We start from the raw sequence: 13,652 nt of genomic DNA on the forward strand, positions 1-13,652 counted from the left end.
GTAACGCACCTATTACAACATGTATATAATCAATCACATAATCAAGTTGATCACCCAACTCACTCACCATCCTAGTGTCATTTTGACCCATGGTGCAATTTCGACCCATTTGCACCCTTAACCCTAATATTTGATTAGCTTTTCCAAAACCCTAACACTAGTCAAATATGGTCTTAATACACTTTTTAACACAAGTTTATCGCATTTTCACACTCATTAACCAACTTAGGTCATCAAAGACTCGTTTGACCCATTTCAAGGTTTACACACCCATTTAGGTCACCACATACCCAAATAACACCCATTTACATAATATCTAGGTGTGCTAGTGCTTTTACTAACCATTTAAGACCCATAAACACCATATATCACATTAAAACCATAGGTTAGTCATCCTTGGGTCCTCATGACCCCAATCTTACCCAAAAATACCCAAAATCATCAAATATGGATTTTATGTTCATCACTAACCTAAAACTCTAACCCTTAAACAAATTAAAACAAGGAAATCAAAGTTAGGACATACCACCACAATCAAAACGTAGCTAGTGGATGGATGAACAACTATAACACTCGAGCTTTTACCCAGATCAAACTTCTTCCTCCTTGATTTGAGCTTTCTCTCTCTCAAAGGGTTTCTCTCTCTAAAATTGAAGTGGAATTGAAGATGAGGTTGGTGGTTGTGTTGAATGAGTTTCAAACTCCACAAAACTGACCAATAAAGCCCTAAACTCGTCCTCATGTGAAAAGACCAAAATGCCCCGCGTTCAAATTGAATTAAAAACAGAAATCTGCCAGCAGGAAGAGTGCGCCACTCGCACACTTAAAAGTGCGCGACGCGCACCTGTGGTCTGATCAGGTTTTGACCTATGTTTACTTACCCACTGTTATCCACACTTTATGTACCCTATTTACACCGATGTATAATAAAATATTCGGGTCTTACAAGAATTTCACCTCCAATAATGTGCCGAACTTGCTAAAAGCAGACTCAATCATGTGTCGGGTACATTTATCATCATTATTATTTGTATTAATGATAATAATAATAATTGTAGTAGTGATAGAGTTATAATCCCTTGAATTCAATAATTTGCTTGAAATCCAACGGACCAATCAGAGTGCAACATGTGGCGCGACAATCACATGTGATTGGAAAAAAAATTTCAAAATTTTTTTTTAAAAAAAAAATAAAAAATTCTGAAAAAAATTTTTAAAATCTTTTTTTTAGAAAAAAAAATTTCGATTTTTTTTTTTTAAAATTCATCATGTCAAATCCAATCACATGTGATTATCAAACTCAATCACATGTGATTGTAAAACACAATCACATGTGATTCTGCATGTCAAATTCAATCACATGTGATTGATAAAAAAAATTCAAATTATTTTTTTTTTCAAAAATACAAAATAAAAATTCAACAGGAAACAGACTTTAATTCGTTGATTTGATTAAGTTTGTTAGCGTTTCGTAATCATATCTTCAAAATTTCATAGTTTAATTCGGTGATTTGATCAAGTTTTGATCAAAAACTTGGTGTTTAAAGGTTTTAGCGCAAATTTACTGAAATTCGTCATTTTACTAAATAATTTTTTTTTCAATTACATGTAATTGATTTGATATGCAGAATCACATGCGATTGGGTTTTACAATCACATGTGATTGGAATGCAGAATCACATGTGATTTACTGCATGTCAAATTCAATCACATGTGATTAAAAAAAAATTCGAAAAAAAAAATTTTTTCAAAAAAAAAAAATTAAAATTTTTTTTTAAATACATTTTTTTATTTTTTTCAATCACATTTGATTATCGCGTCACATGTCGCACTCTGATTGATCTCTTGGATCTCAATTTAAAAGTTGGTTTCATTTGAATATTTATCAGTAGTGATAATAATAATATAGTAAATTATAAATTATTATAATAATAATAGTCATTTTTGTTTATTACGACGGTATCGTGGGACCCATGTTGACTTTATAGTCAAAGGTGAATGTATCCTTTACGGACGAGTCCTCTGAAGATTTATACATTTAATTATTTTATATATTTATATGTCGTCGGTATATTTGCAAATCAGATTGTTGGGTATTTTAACTTTCTGATTTGATTTTTAGTGAAAATTTTGGTCATTTTGAACTATTTTTCGGCAACCTGTCACTAGAAAAAATTGGAAAATAGTAAATAGTTTAATTGAAGCCTGTTTATATATATGAAAAGTAATGGATACTTAAAATAGCTATTAAACAGGTAGCATGATTTTTATTAAAATTCAAATTTCCATTTTTCAAGGGAAATAAGTACAAATGCGTGCACAAAATAGTAGTAGTAGTTGATTTCTAAAAGTTTAGCAACTAACACAACCAACTTATTAGTAACTACTACAAATACAACTACTTTACATTTGTAATCCTTTAAATAGAAACCTAATCATTTGCGAACCCTACATCAAACTGGCGATTGGTTGTCTTTCAAGTATCACTTTGTAGCTTTTCTTTTCATATCCTCCTTTTTTAATGTATCTTCTTACAACTCTTTTATTGTAGTTGTTCTACACTACTCCAATACGTGGCTCACATTCTTTTCTAAACTTTATGATAACGTTTCTTTAATTTTTTCGCTATTTCAACTAATTCGTTGTGATCAAAATAATGAAAAAAACTCGAGAGTCGTCCTCATTTTTCGGAGAACATAGAACAACAAATGGCCGGGAGCACAAGTACGAGTTTCGCTGAATTCTTATTGTGTTTATTTGAACGAGTTTCTAAAACTTGATGTCCAATAATCAGGTGATGTATCCGTAGCAACAGGAAAAGTACTCGCTATTGGCACCAAGCAAAGTCCCCGACTCCTTAACTCCTTTTTAGCTCCTTCAGTAACATCTTTCACTTTGTTGTGACTCTAAATGTGAATAGTAATTAAATAAAGGAAAATGCTCAATGTACGTAAAATAACTCTAAAGATGTGACTAATAAGTTAATTGCCAAAAAAGGTAAAAGAAATTGATCAGAGATGTATATATATATATATATATATGGGCAGGAATGGGGAAGTAATCAATCGGGGGAAGCGGGGGGAAGCAAAAAAAAAAAATTGGTTTTTTTTGAAATTTTTTTTTTCCGGCATCAAGATCACACGAAAATATGAACATTTAGAAGAGACACCTCGTGATGAATGTTATTATTTAGGCGGAAAAACGATCGACAAAAATAACATTCAATATAATATTGTTCGTGAAGAATATGAACGTTTTTTTTCTTCATGTTTTGTGAAGTAAAATTTAGCCCGATTTAGAGTTTAGGGTTTAGGGTTTGGTGTTTTGGGTTTATTCCATAAACCCAAAACACCAAACCCCAAACCCTAAACCCTAAACCCTAAACCCTAAACTCTAAACCGTTCGTGTTAAAAAACTCAATATAAATCCTAAATCTAAACCCTAAATCTAAACCCTAAACCCTAAATTTCTAAACCCTAATATCTAAACCCTATAAACCCTAATATCTAAACCTTAATATCTAAACCCCAATAGCTAAAACCTCAAAATACGCTTGAAAAACACGATAATTGTTATATATTACTACTTCGAGCGTTTTCCCGCCAAAATAAAAAAATTTTATCAAAAAGTGTCTCTACTAAATGTTCATATTTTCATCTCATCTATAATGTTCGTGAACAAAGTTTTTTCAAAAAACGAAAAAAAAAGTTTTTGCTTCTCCCCGCTTCCCCCTGAATGGTTACTTCCATCTTGATCCTACCACTATATATATATATGCGTCTTATATTTAACTATTCACTATTTGATTTTGTATAATTCCAAATTAAATGTCCAATTTCTTAAATAGACAAGAATAATAATGTAAATTTCTTATATGTCTCTCTTAGATGCATGTAAAACAAAAAAGTAGATAAAAATTAATAGATAAAATCGAAAAGTTAACAAAAAGTACATATGACAGCAATTTTTTTTTTTTTTTTTTTCAAATCGTGTAAGTTTTTTCAGAAAACAATAAATATAAGACGGAAGGACTATTGTTTTAGACGTGTTTATAAACATATGTATATCTTACTTGTTGATGTTGCATTTCAGTTCCATTTTTCATATAGGGGGTACTTAGCACCTGAAAATTAGTTACATAAGCAAGTTAAAATTGATTAAATTTGATTGTATAAATATATTATATGATATATCATACTTTAGAAATATATATAAACAAAACCATACATTGACTTGATCATGAAGGAGCTTAATGTACTCGAAGGCTTCATAGAGAACCGATGCAGTATCTGTCTGTAAATCAAGTTATGATATCTAAGATTGTATGTTCACTTAAATGGATATCAAAATTATTATTTTTTTTCTAAGGAAAACAATCTATATTCAAATGATCATCAAGATCAAGAGTACTACCTTTCCAAAAGGCGAAACTAATTGTTGAAGTGCAGTGACTCTATCCCCTAATTTCTCTTTTCGAACCTGTAAAAATCGCTAGTACTTAACTAGAGTTATATATATATATATATATATATATATATATATATATATATATATATATATATATATAAACTCATTTCAAGTGTATTATCTCAAGATGATTAAACTTAATATTAGCAATTTCAAGCAATACGTACCTTAAAAGTTGGCAATGGTGATGGTGTTTCAAGACGAGGTCGCTTGAACGTTTTTTCAACGGAACTTTTCTTTATTGATGATCCCAAGTCTGGAATTTCTTCAATTTGAGACTAAATTGAAGAAAAATAACAAAGTTTTTAAGGAAACCCTAATTTTTAATCCCATGAATATATATAATCTTTTAATTAGTTATATGTAATATATATATATATATATATATATATATATATATATATATATATATATATATATATATATATATATATATATATATATATATATATATATATATATATATATATATACCTTCATGTTAGCGCAATTAGTTTTTTCTCCATATGCGGAAGAAAGATATTGAGGCAGTGTTGAAGTGAAATTTCCTGCTTGATTTTCATTTAAATCCAACATGGATGAGTTCCAAAAAGGTACCTTGTTGGCCAATTCTAAACCTCCAACAACTTGTTGTTTTGACTTTTCCAAAAAAGAGAATCCAGGCATGCTTGTAACAAGATTAACATCATATACAGATTGTTGTTGTGCTGATGATGTACTTTCGATGAAAGTTTGAAGCAACAAACTTGAAGGGTAACCATCATACGAATTAGTAGTAACCAAATTTCCATTACAATCACTAGAATTTGTTGCCATGAAATTTGAAGTTTCCTGGCCGTCGGCCGATAAGTTGTTCAAGATTTCAGGTAGGGTTGGATTGTAACTGTCTTCACCATTTCTTTCATTGCTAACAAAAAGTATATAAACAAAAGTAATTCATCAGAAATGAAGTACTTTTTTTGGTTCATATAATTACAAAAGAATTCTATTCTATTCTATGGACCATTATTTGTTAGTGGAATATAAAGTTGTGCTCATCAATAATTGAAAGACAAAGTAAAAGAAGCTCAAATTGTGTTGTGGTTCAGTATGCTTACATCATTAATAAAGCTTGATCCCAATTATTAGTTGTGGATGATGGTGAAGAACCCATTATCTGAATGGCAGAATCCGGCAATATAGCGGTGGCACAACCACCTGAACACTCATCGGTTGGATTAGTTTTAACGTAATTCATAAATTCATTTTGTTGCCAACAGCTTCCATAGTTGCCCATAAACTGTGAACTCCGCCAGTTTCCACCACAAACCAGCTCTGCCTGAAATTCTTCTGCCATGAGAAGTTTTGTTGAACAACTAAACACTTGATACAAAGAAAGTGAGTTGATCAGTTTAATTTATATATAATAAGAATAAAAATTGTATAAATTTGTATAGGAATAGGATCTGAAATATTAGTTAATGTACGGAGGGTGTATAATACTGGAATATGGTTGACATTTTGAAAAGTGATAGAATAGAATTGAGTCAAAAATAAATTCATTATTTATATTAATTTCCAAAATATATTTTATATATAATATTAAAATAATTCTAGTCTCGAGAAAACTTTTTGTCCTAATAAAAATATTATATATAATACTTATTTATATATGTCATATTAAACAACTATTTTTTAGATATATATGAGTACTATTAATAATATTAATATTAATATTAAATGCAACAGTTGTGAATTTCGTATTGTCTAAGATAAGTGATGATGACTACGTTTTCTCGCTTTCTGTTTGTCCATTTACAAATTCACATATTGTTTATTCTCTAAAAACATAGATTAATATTAATATTAATGTTATTAATATTATATTTTTTCTTATAACCTAATTTTGTATCGTTAATTAATTAACATATGAGATTTTATTTATTTTCTTTAATTATAATAATCAATAATCAATAATCAATATCAATACAATTAATGATGCGCATACTCGAGTGCTCCGTATAAATGTATCATACGTGACCTGCCCATGCCTAAACCATGATTACAACATGATAATGCGCCGTAAGTAGTACATGTCCTAAACCTGGTGTCAATCCACCTGAATCTATCTATTCTAAAGCTCCGGAAATTATTCCGGGAGCCCGCATACCTTTTTCAGGTAGGCTTAGGAAGGAAAAACAAGAAGCACAATTCTCCAAGTATTGGGATATTATTTAAAATCTGCATTTGAATGTATGACTAGTAGATACTTTAGTAGAAATGTCAAACTGCGCTAAATTTTTCAAAGAATTACTTTCAAACAAAGAGAGATTAAGAGAGATAGTTAGCTTACCCTTAAGTGAGGAATATTCATTAGTGTTACAACACGGTATTCCCCCGAAGTTAGGAGATACAGGAAGATTTACAGTACCTTGCTACCTGCAAGATGTCCAAATCAGTAAGGTGTTAGCAGACTTAGGAGCCAGTGTAAACCTAATACCCTATTCATTATTTAAAAAGCTAGGACTTAATGACTTAAGACCTGCCAGAATGACTATCCAACTCGCGAACAGATCAGTCAAGATTCCTCGAGGAATAACTGAGGATGTCCTAGTCAGAGTAGATAAGTTGTCATTTCCCGTTGATTTCGTCATTATGGATATTGAGGAAGACACGAAGGTCCCACTCATACTTAGCAGACCATTCTTGAATACTGCCAAGGCCATAACTGATGTACACGAGAAATCACTGAAATTAAGAGTTGGGAATGATGAAGTCACATTTAATGTCGACCGACTCATAAGCCATCCTCGCGAAGAAGATCTCAATCTAGCTAATTCTTTTCAAGAACTCATTAACGGATATCTGAAGGATACCATGTCTATATGTAGTCAAGATCAAATTTCTAAGGATCTGTTCTTTACACCTCCTGAAGGAAATCTCGATAACCATTTATCCATAGATCCTGGTCAATATAAATCTCATGTCTCTAAAAGTAACTTTCTCGGTAAAACTATCCAAATAGCACCGCTAGGTCAAGGTATTCCCCTACTTCTGTTAAGGAGAAGACCGAATGAGGACTGTGATGAAATTCCTGAACCAACCTTCAAAATTAAAGAAGACGTTTCTAAAGACGAAGAATTAAGGAGGACAATTTCCAGAACCAAAGAACAGATAGCATCAATGACCGCTATTAAGGAAGAAGAATCAGAATTCTAGGAGAGATATGACTTGTTAGACAGAAAGGAGATAGCAAGAATGAAGCCATCTATTGAGGAACCTCTGAAATTGGAATTGAAGAAGTTACCCGAACATCTGGAATATGCATTGTTAGAAGAAGAATCACAATTTCATGTAATCATTTCTAAAGATCTCACGCCACATGAGAAGGCGGAATTGATTAAGGTTCTGAAATCACATAAGAAAGCAATTGCTTGGAAGATTTTCGACATAAAAGAAATCAGTCCAAACTATTGCACCCACAAGATCTTCATGGAAGATGATTTCAAACCATCAGTTCACAGAAAAAGAAGGGTCAATCCAATGATTCAAGAAGTCATCAAGAAAGAAGTAATCAAACTTCTGGATGCCGGTATGATCTATCCTATTTCCGATTTGCCTTGAGTCAGTCCTGTTCAAGTGGTACCCAAGAAGGGAGGAATGATTGTAATAAAAAATGAGAATAATGAACTTATTCCAACTCGGGAGGTCACCGGTTAGAGGGTTTGCATAGATTATCGTAAACTGAATGATGCAACCCGGAAAGATCATTTTTCACTTTCGTTCATTGAGCAAATGTTGGAACGCCTATCACGAAATGAGTTTGATTGTTTCCTTAACGATTTTTTTGGCTACTTTCAAATTCCCCTCGATCCAAAGGACCAAGAAAAGACAACCTTCACCTGTCCTTATGGAACATTTGCCTATCGACGCATGCCCTTGTGCAATGCACCTGCTACGTTTCAGCAATGCATGGTATCAACATTCCACGACATGATTGAACATTGTATGGAAGTCTTCATGGATGACTTTTCCATCTTTGGTAGTACCTTTGAGTCGTGCCTTTCTAACCTTGACGAGATGCTCACCCGGTGTGAAGATTCAAATTTAGTTCTGAATTGGGAAAAATGTCACTTCATGGTAAAAGAATGCATAGTTTTAGGACATAAGATATCAAAGTCAGGAATAGAAGTTGATAAGGCTAAGATTGAAACCATATAGAAGTTTCCTTGGACACGCCGGTTTCTACCGACGTTTTATCAAAGATTTTTCAAAGGTCACATGACCTATTATGTAACGACCCGGAAATTTCCGACCAAATTTAAACTCTAATCTCTATATGGTTCCGACACGATAAGCAAAAACCCTAAAGTTGACCCGCACTTTTTTTCGATCGTTCTATACTTATAAGATTAATATTTACATAAATTAAACCTTACCAACATGATAAGCAATCCAAATTGTTGAGACTTATGTTTTCGAAAAGAGTTTTACACAACGTTTGACCGTCTAGTTTGACCGATGATATCATGAACTATATAACATATGATAATTATACGTTTGTGTATATATATGTATATATACATATTTAACATGGTTTATGGATGTTTTAATATCTCATTTTGTATTAATAACAATAGGTTACAAGTATATTTTGAAACTACTAACTTAAGTTTTCAAAACGATAACCATACGTAACGTTATTTGACATAAATACTTATAACATATAATGTTTATACATATATCGTATATGTAATGTATTTAATCACTTTTAAGGACTTAAATACATAAAACAATATAAGTATATTTACAAAAGATAGTTATATTTGAATTCTCATTCCATTTTTCACAAGATTTCTATACGTATATCTAGAGTACATGTACTCGTATCATACCTAGCTTCTATACGTATTTACTATTGGTATATACACATCAAATCACCACCAACCAGCCCTTGTTCAATGCCTTATGTATAAGGTAACTACTTTTGTTATCTAGTATGACAATTTCACATGATTAAAAGATTTTTTCACAAAATTACAAACTTATACACCTTTTACATCACCATTTATACTCCATCCATTTTCAATTTTTGATTCATTTTTACCTCAAACATCTAGCTAAAAACACACACACTTTTAAGAGCCTTAAACTCCATAACCATTCAGCTAATATCCATGAAGATCTAGCCATAAAAACATCACTTAATCACCATAAGAAAACTCTTACAAAAACACTTCAAGAATCCTTCCAAGAACACAAACTTACTTCCAATCTTTCACCCAATTCCATCACTCTTTTGATTCTAGGTTTTTACTCCTCTTTTACAGCAATATTGTCCAAGTAACTTGAGGTAGTAACTTTGTTCATAACCTTATTCAATTCATATATATATAGCTATCTTATTTTGTGGTATAAAATTTTAACAACAAGAACATAGTTTGAATGTTTTCAAACTTGTTTGCAAACTAAATAGATCCTTCTAACTTAACTTTTAAAATACTTCAAGACCTGTAATATAACTTAAATATATGCTAATTTAACAAGGTATAACTTGGTTTTTCAAAGAACACCTTAAAAACTGTTTTTACGACGTCGCAGTGTAACCGGGGGCTGTTTTGGGTTGGATAATTAAAAACCATCTTGAACTTTGAATTGGAGGTTTATATTCTGGAAAAATGATATTTCTTATGAATATGTTAACACATAAAAATTTCATGATTTAATTCAAAGTATAAGTATTTTTAGAAAAATGGTCATTAAATGATATTTTTGTAACAAAAATGATCAACTTCATAAGTTTCACTAAAGTTTGACCTATGACCTGTGATTTCGAATACAAACTAAGGTATTTACAGTTCATAGTCTTAAAGAGGGACTCGATCCAAGGAAGTGGCAAGTTGAATCAACGAAAACGGAGTTGTAACGAAGAAACTATGACCAAAACGAGATCGGATATCTAAGACTAGTTTAGCCACGAAAATAATTGGAGAAAATTAAATAAATCACATCTTTTTAAAATAACATGATATTTTATATATATGTACTCATAATTTAATTTTATATGGTTCAGGATCACCCGTAAACAACACGAGAAGATTAATCATAAGATCCCATGATTGTACGCAACACGTCATTTGACAACACCGGTACTTTATGTACGCAACACGTCATTTGACAACACCGGTACCGTGGGTCAAGATTAATCTCGACCAATACATATACGATGGGGGTTTTATTTATTTCATTGGGGGTTTATTAAACACCTAAAAATGAACCATTAAAATTAAATTACTAACATTGGACTGCTAACTACGGACTAAGGAATTATTAAAAGTATTAAAAGTATTATATGTATATATATGTGACGATTGTTTAAAAAGAAAAGGTTTTGATATATTATATATGGATAGGTTCGTGATATCAATCGGAGACCAAGTCGAAATTACATAACTTCAAGACAAAAGTGAGTATATAGTCCCACTTTTAAACTCTAAGTATTTCGGGATGAGAATACATGTATTTTATGTTTTACGTTATGGACACAAGTAACTGAAAAATATATTCTACGTTGAGTTGTACCACTAGCATACTTCCCTGTAGCTTGGTAACTAATATTTACAGCGGTATTGTAAACGCGAATCCTGTTGATAGATCTATCGGGCCTGACAACCCCAACCGGACTGGACGACCAGTATTCAACGGTTGCACAGTACTTCGTTTCGTGACTACACTTGGTACGGTGTAGTAAGATTTCATAATAAAGGGAATATGCGACGTGATTAAATGTTAAGTATGGTTACCAAGTGCTCAACCACTTAGAATATTTTTATTAAAATGTTTATATATGAAATCTTGTGGTCTATATTTATATCGCTGCCGGCATTAAACCTATATCTCACCAACTTTATGTTGACATTTTAAAAGCATGTTATTCTCAGGTATGAATTAAGTCTTCCGCTGTGCATTAGCTCGTACTAAGGATACTACTTGAGGCCATTAAGGACTTATATCATAAGGCGTTGCATTCGAGTCATTGAAGTTCATAGAGACTATTATTAAGTAAATGGCGGTTTAGGTCATTTGAATATTATGAAATGTCAGGCGAATATGTCAATTCTGGATGTAACTATAGATTGCCTTTTAAGAATAAATGCAACGTTTGTAAGATGTATCATATAGAGGGCAAGTACCTCGCAATGTTATCAACTATTGTAATTCGTTTGTAATCAATATGGACAACGTCCGGATGATTAGTTTCGGATCCTTTCAGTTGGTATCAGAGCGTTGGTCTTAGCGAACCAGGCCTGCATTAGTGTGTCTAACTAGTAGTTGTTAGGATACATTAAGTGAGTCTGGACTTTGACCGTGTCTGCCAGTCAAAAGTTTTGCTTATCAATCCTAGTCGGAAATCATCTGCTTATCATCCTTAGGGAACTGCCTGCTTATCATTCTTAAGTCTAGACACGTCTTACTGCATTTAGTGCATCGATAGTGTATAGACAAAATTCATATCCTAGCGTATCTGTTACTATAGACATTGCCTGACGTATTTCAAAGATTCTCCGTAATTCATGGGATTTTGATATTATATATACATATGTAAATTATGTATTGAAGAGTACCAAACCCAACTCCTATAATCTATTCCAAACCAAAAATTCATTTCTCCGACCATACAAGATGGATTCTTCATCCAGCTCAAATTCCTCCGACTTCGATAGCTTCGCCGATATGGATTTCCATTCGAGCTTCGAGAACAGCATTACCGGAATGGATCAACCAATTACCCATCATCTATTCTGGATGAATTGGGGATGGGTTCGTAATATACTAAATTTCTGGAGGCAAGAAGAAGGTGATCCATTCCATCCACCAAATTATCCTCTTAACGATGAACCTGAAGCACTTACCGGCGAACCTATTCGAAACACCATTTTCTCGCTCATTTCTAGAGTATCTCGTCATGATTACATACTATCCCATATTTCAAATCTTGTTCATTCGCTCGTTCCAACCGTCAATCATCCCGGTATAATAGAATAAGTCAACGAACTCCGTGCTCGGGTAGTGGTTTTGGAGAATATGGTGCGAAGGTTACAAACACCAACAGCAGCACCAGCAGCATAATCCGTACTACCATCGTGAACGCCGACAGTACCTTTATCACCCCAATCACAACCGCACCTTAAATCTCAACATCACAATCTGTATCTCGAATATCAACATCACACGACTCAATATCTGTACTTCGAGTATGATCTTCGTTCTATATATCGTTCTACATCGATTATCTTCGCTTTACGTATCGTATGACGATTATGTAATTTCTAAAGTCTTAGAGATTATGTAATCTAGAATTAACGATAAATCAAATGAGTTTAATATCTTATTGACTCATTAAATCTATGATTATCTCTGAAGAAAATATATATGCAAGTATATTTTCATAAAGATAGTAATTAAAAATTCCTTCGTACAAACTATTAATGATGAAAATATTTTAACGGGTGGGTAGTACCCGAGGAATATTTAGAATTCACATTAATAAGTTATATTGTACATTCTTGAATCTGATTCAACGATTATCTATTATCTTACTTACAACCACCGATATTCGTATCCGCTCACCCCAGAATAACCATTTTCAATCAAATTTCATATTCGGATTTTGACCTACCAGAATCCAACAAGTGGCATAAAGAAGAAAACATTGGACAAAATAAAAATTGTTAGAAACACACGATTTAACTAATTAAAAATCTATTAAGGATTCCACGCTAACTGTTCCGGCTAACTGTTCCCAGCTAACTGATTAACATTTAATTTATCGCAATTTACATTCTCGCAATTTTATTTATCGTCATTTAATTTCCGCACTGTATATACTGTCGGGACACATGTACAACAATACGTCGGATTAATTCTGAGACAACACGTTGTATAATGGGTCATGATATATATTTATTTATTTTTCGCACTTTAAATAACGGGACACGTATACAAGGTTTCGACTTATCATATTGACCCATCTATATATATATATTTCGGAACAACCGTAGACGCTCTATACGTGAAGGTGGGAGTTGGCTATACAGGGTTGGAGTTGATTCCAAAATGTATATATACTTTGAGTTGTGATTGACACGGAGACCGGTACACGGGTCACGATACGTATTAATTAATTCGAATATTATATACATATA

The 13,652-nt window shown here is 32.3% G+C and overlaps 1 protein-coding gene across 1 annotated transcript; it reads right to left on the reverse strand.

The window, feature by feature from the left end:
- Positions 1–2,416: 2,416 nt before the first annotated feature.
- On the reverse strand, positions 2,417–5,900 carry LOC139870278 (transcription factor bHLH112-like). Its single transcript, XM_071858113.1, has 7 exons — positions 5,565–5,900; positions 4,942–5,374; positions 4,635–4,745; positions 4,414–4,479; positions 4,228–4,293; positions 4,073–4,123; positions 2,417–2,906 (listed from the first exon to the last, which is right to left on the reverse strand). Exons 1-7 carry the CDS (start codon positions 5,801–5,803, stop codon positions 2,754–2,756), a joined length of 1,119 nt encoding a protein of 372 aa, XP_071714214.1. The 5' UTR covers positions 5,804–5,900; the 3' UTR covers positions 2,417–2,753.
- Between the last annotated feature and the right edge of the window lie 7,752 nt (positions 5,901–13,652).

This window comes from Rutidosis leptorrhynchoides, chromosome 1, assembly GCF_046630445.1.
Source record: "Rutidosis leptorrhynchoides isolate AG116_Rl617_1_P2 chromosome 1, CSIRO_AGI_Rlap_v1, whole genome shotgun sequence".
Lineage (NCBI taxonomy): Eukaryota > Viridiplantae > Streptophyta > Magnoliopsida > Asterales > Asteraceae > Rutidosis > Rutidosis leptorrhynchoides.

What these genes read in the sequence shown, in the direction of transcription:
- LOC139870278 (XM_071858113.1), bottom strand. Translation starts at nt 5,803, where the DNA reads ATGGCAGAAGAATTTCAGGCAGAGCTGGTTTGTGGTGGAAACTGGCGG. An exon ending in TAGTTTCGCCTTTTGGAAAG is followed by an intron (nt 4,294 to 4,413) that starts GTAGTACTCTTG and finishes CTTGATTTACAG; the next exon opens with ACAGATACTGCATCGGTTCT. An exon ending in CTGAAATGCAACATCAACAA is followed by an intron (nt 2,907 to 4,072) that starts GTAAGATATACA and finishes ATTCACATTTAG; the next exon opens with AGTCACAACAAAGTGAAAGA.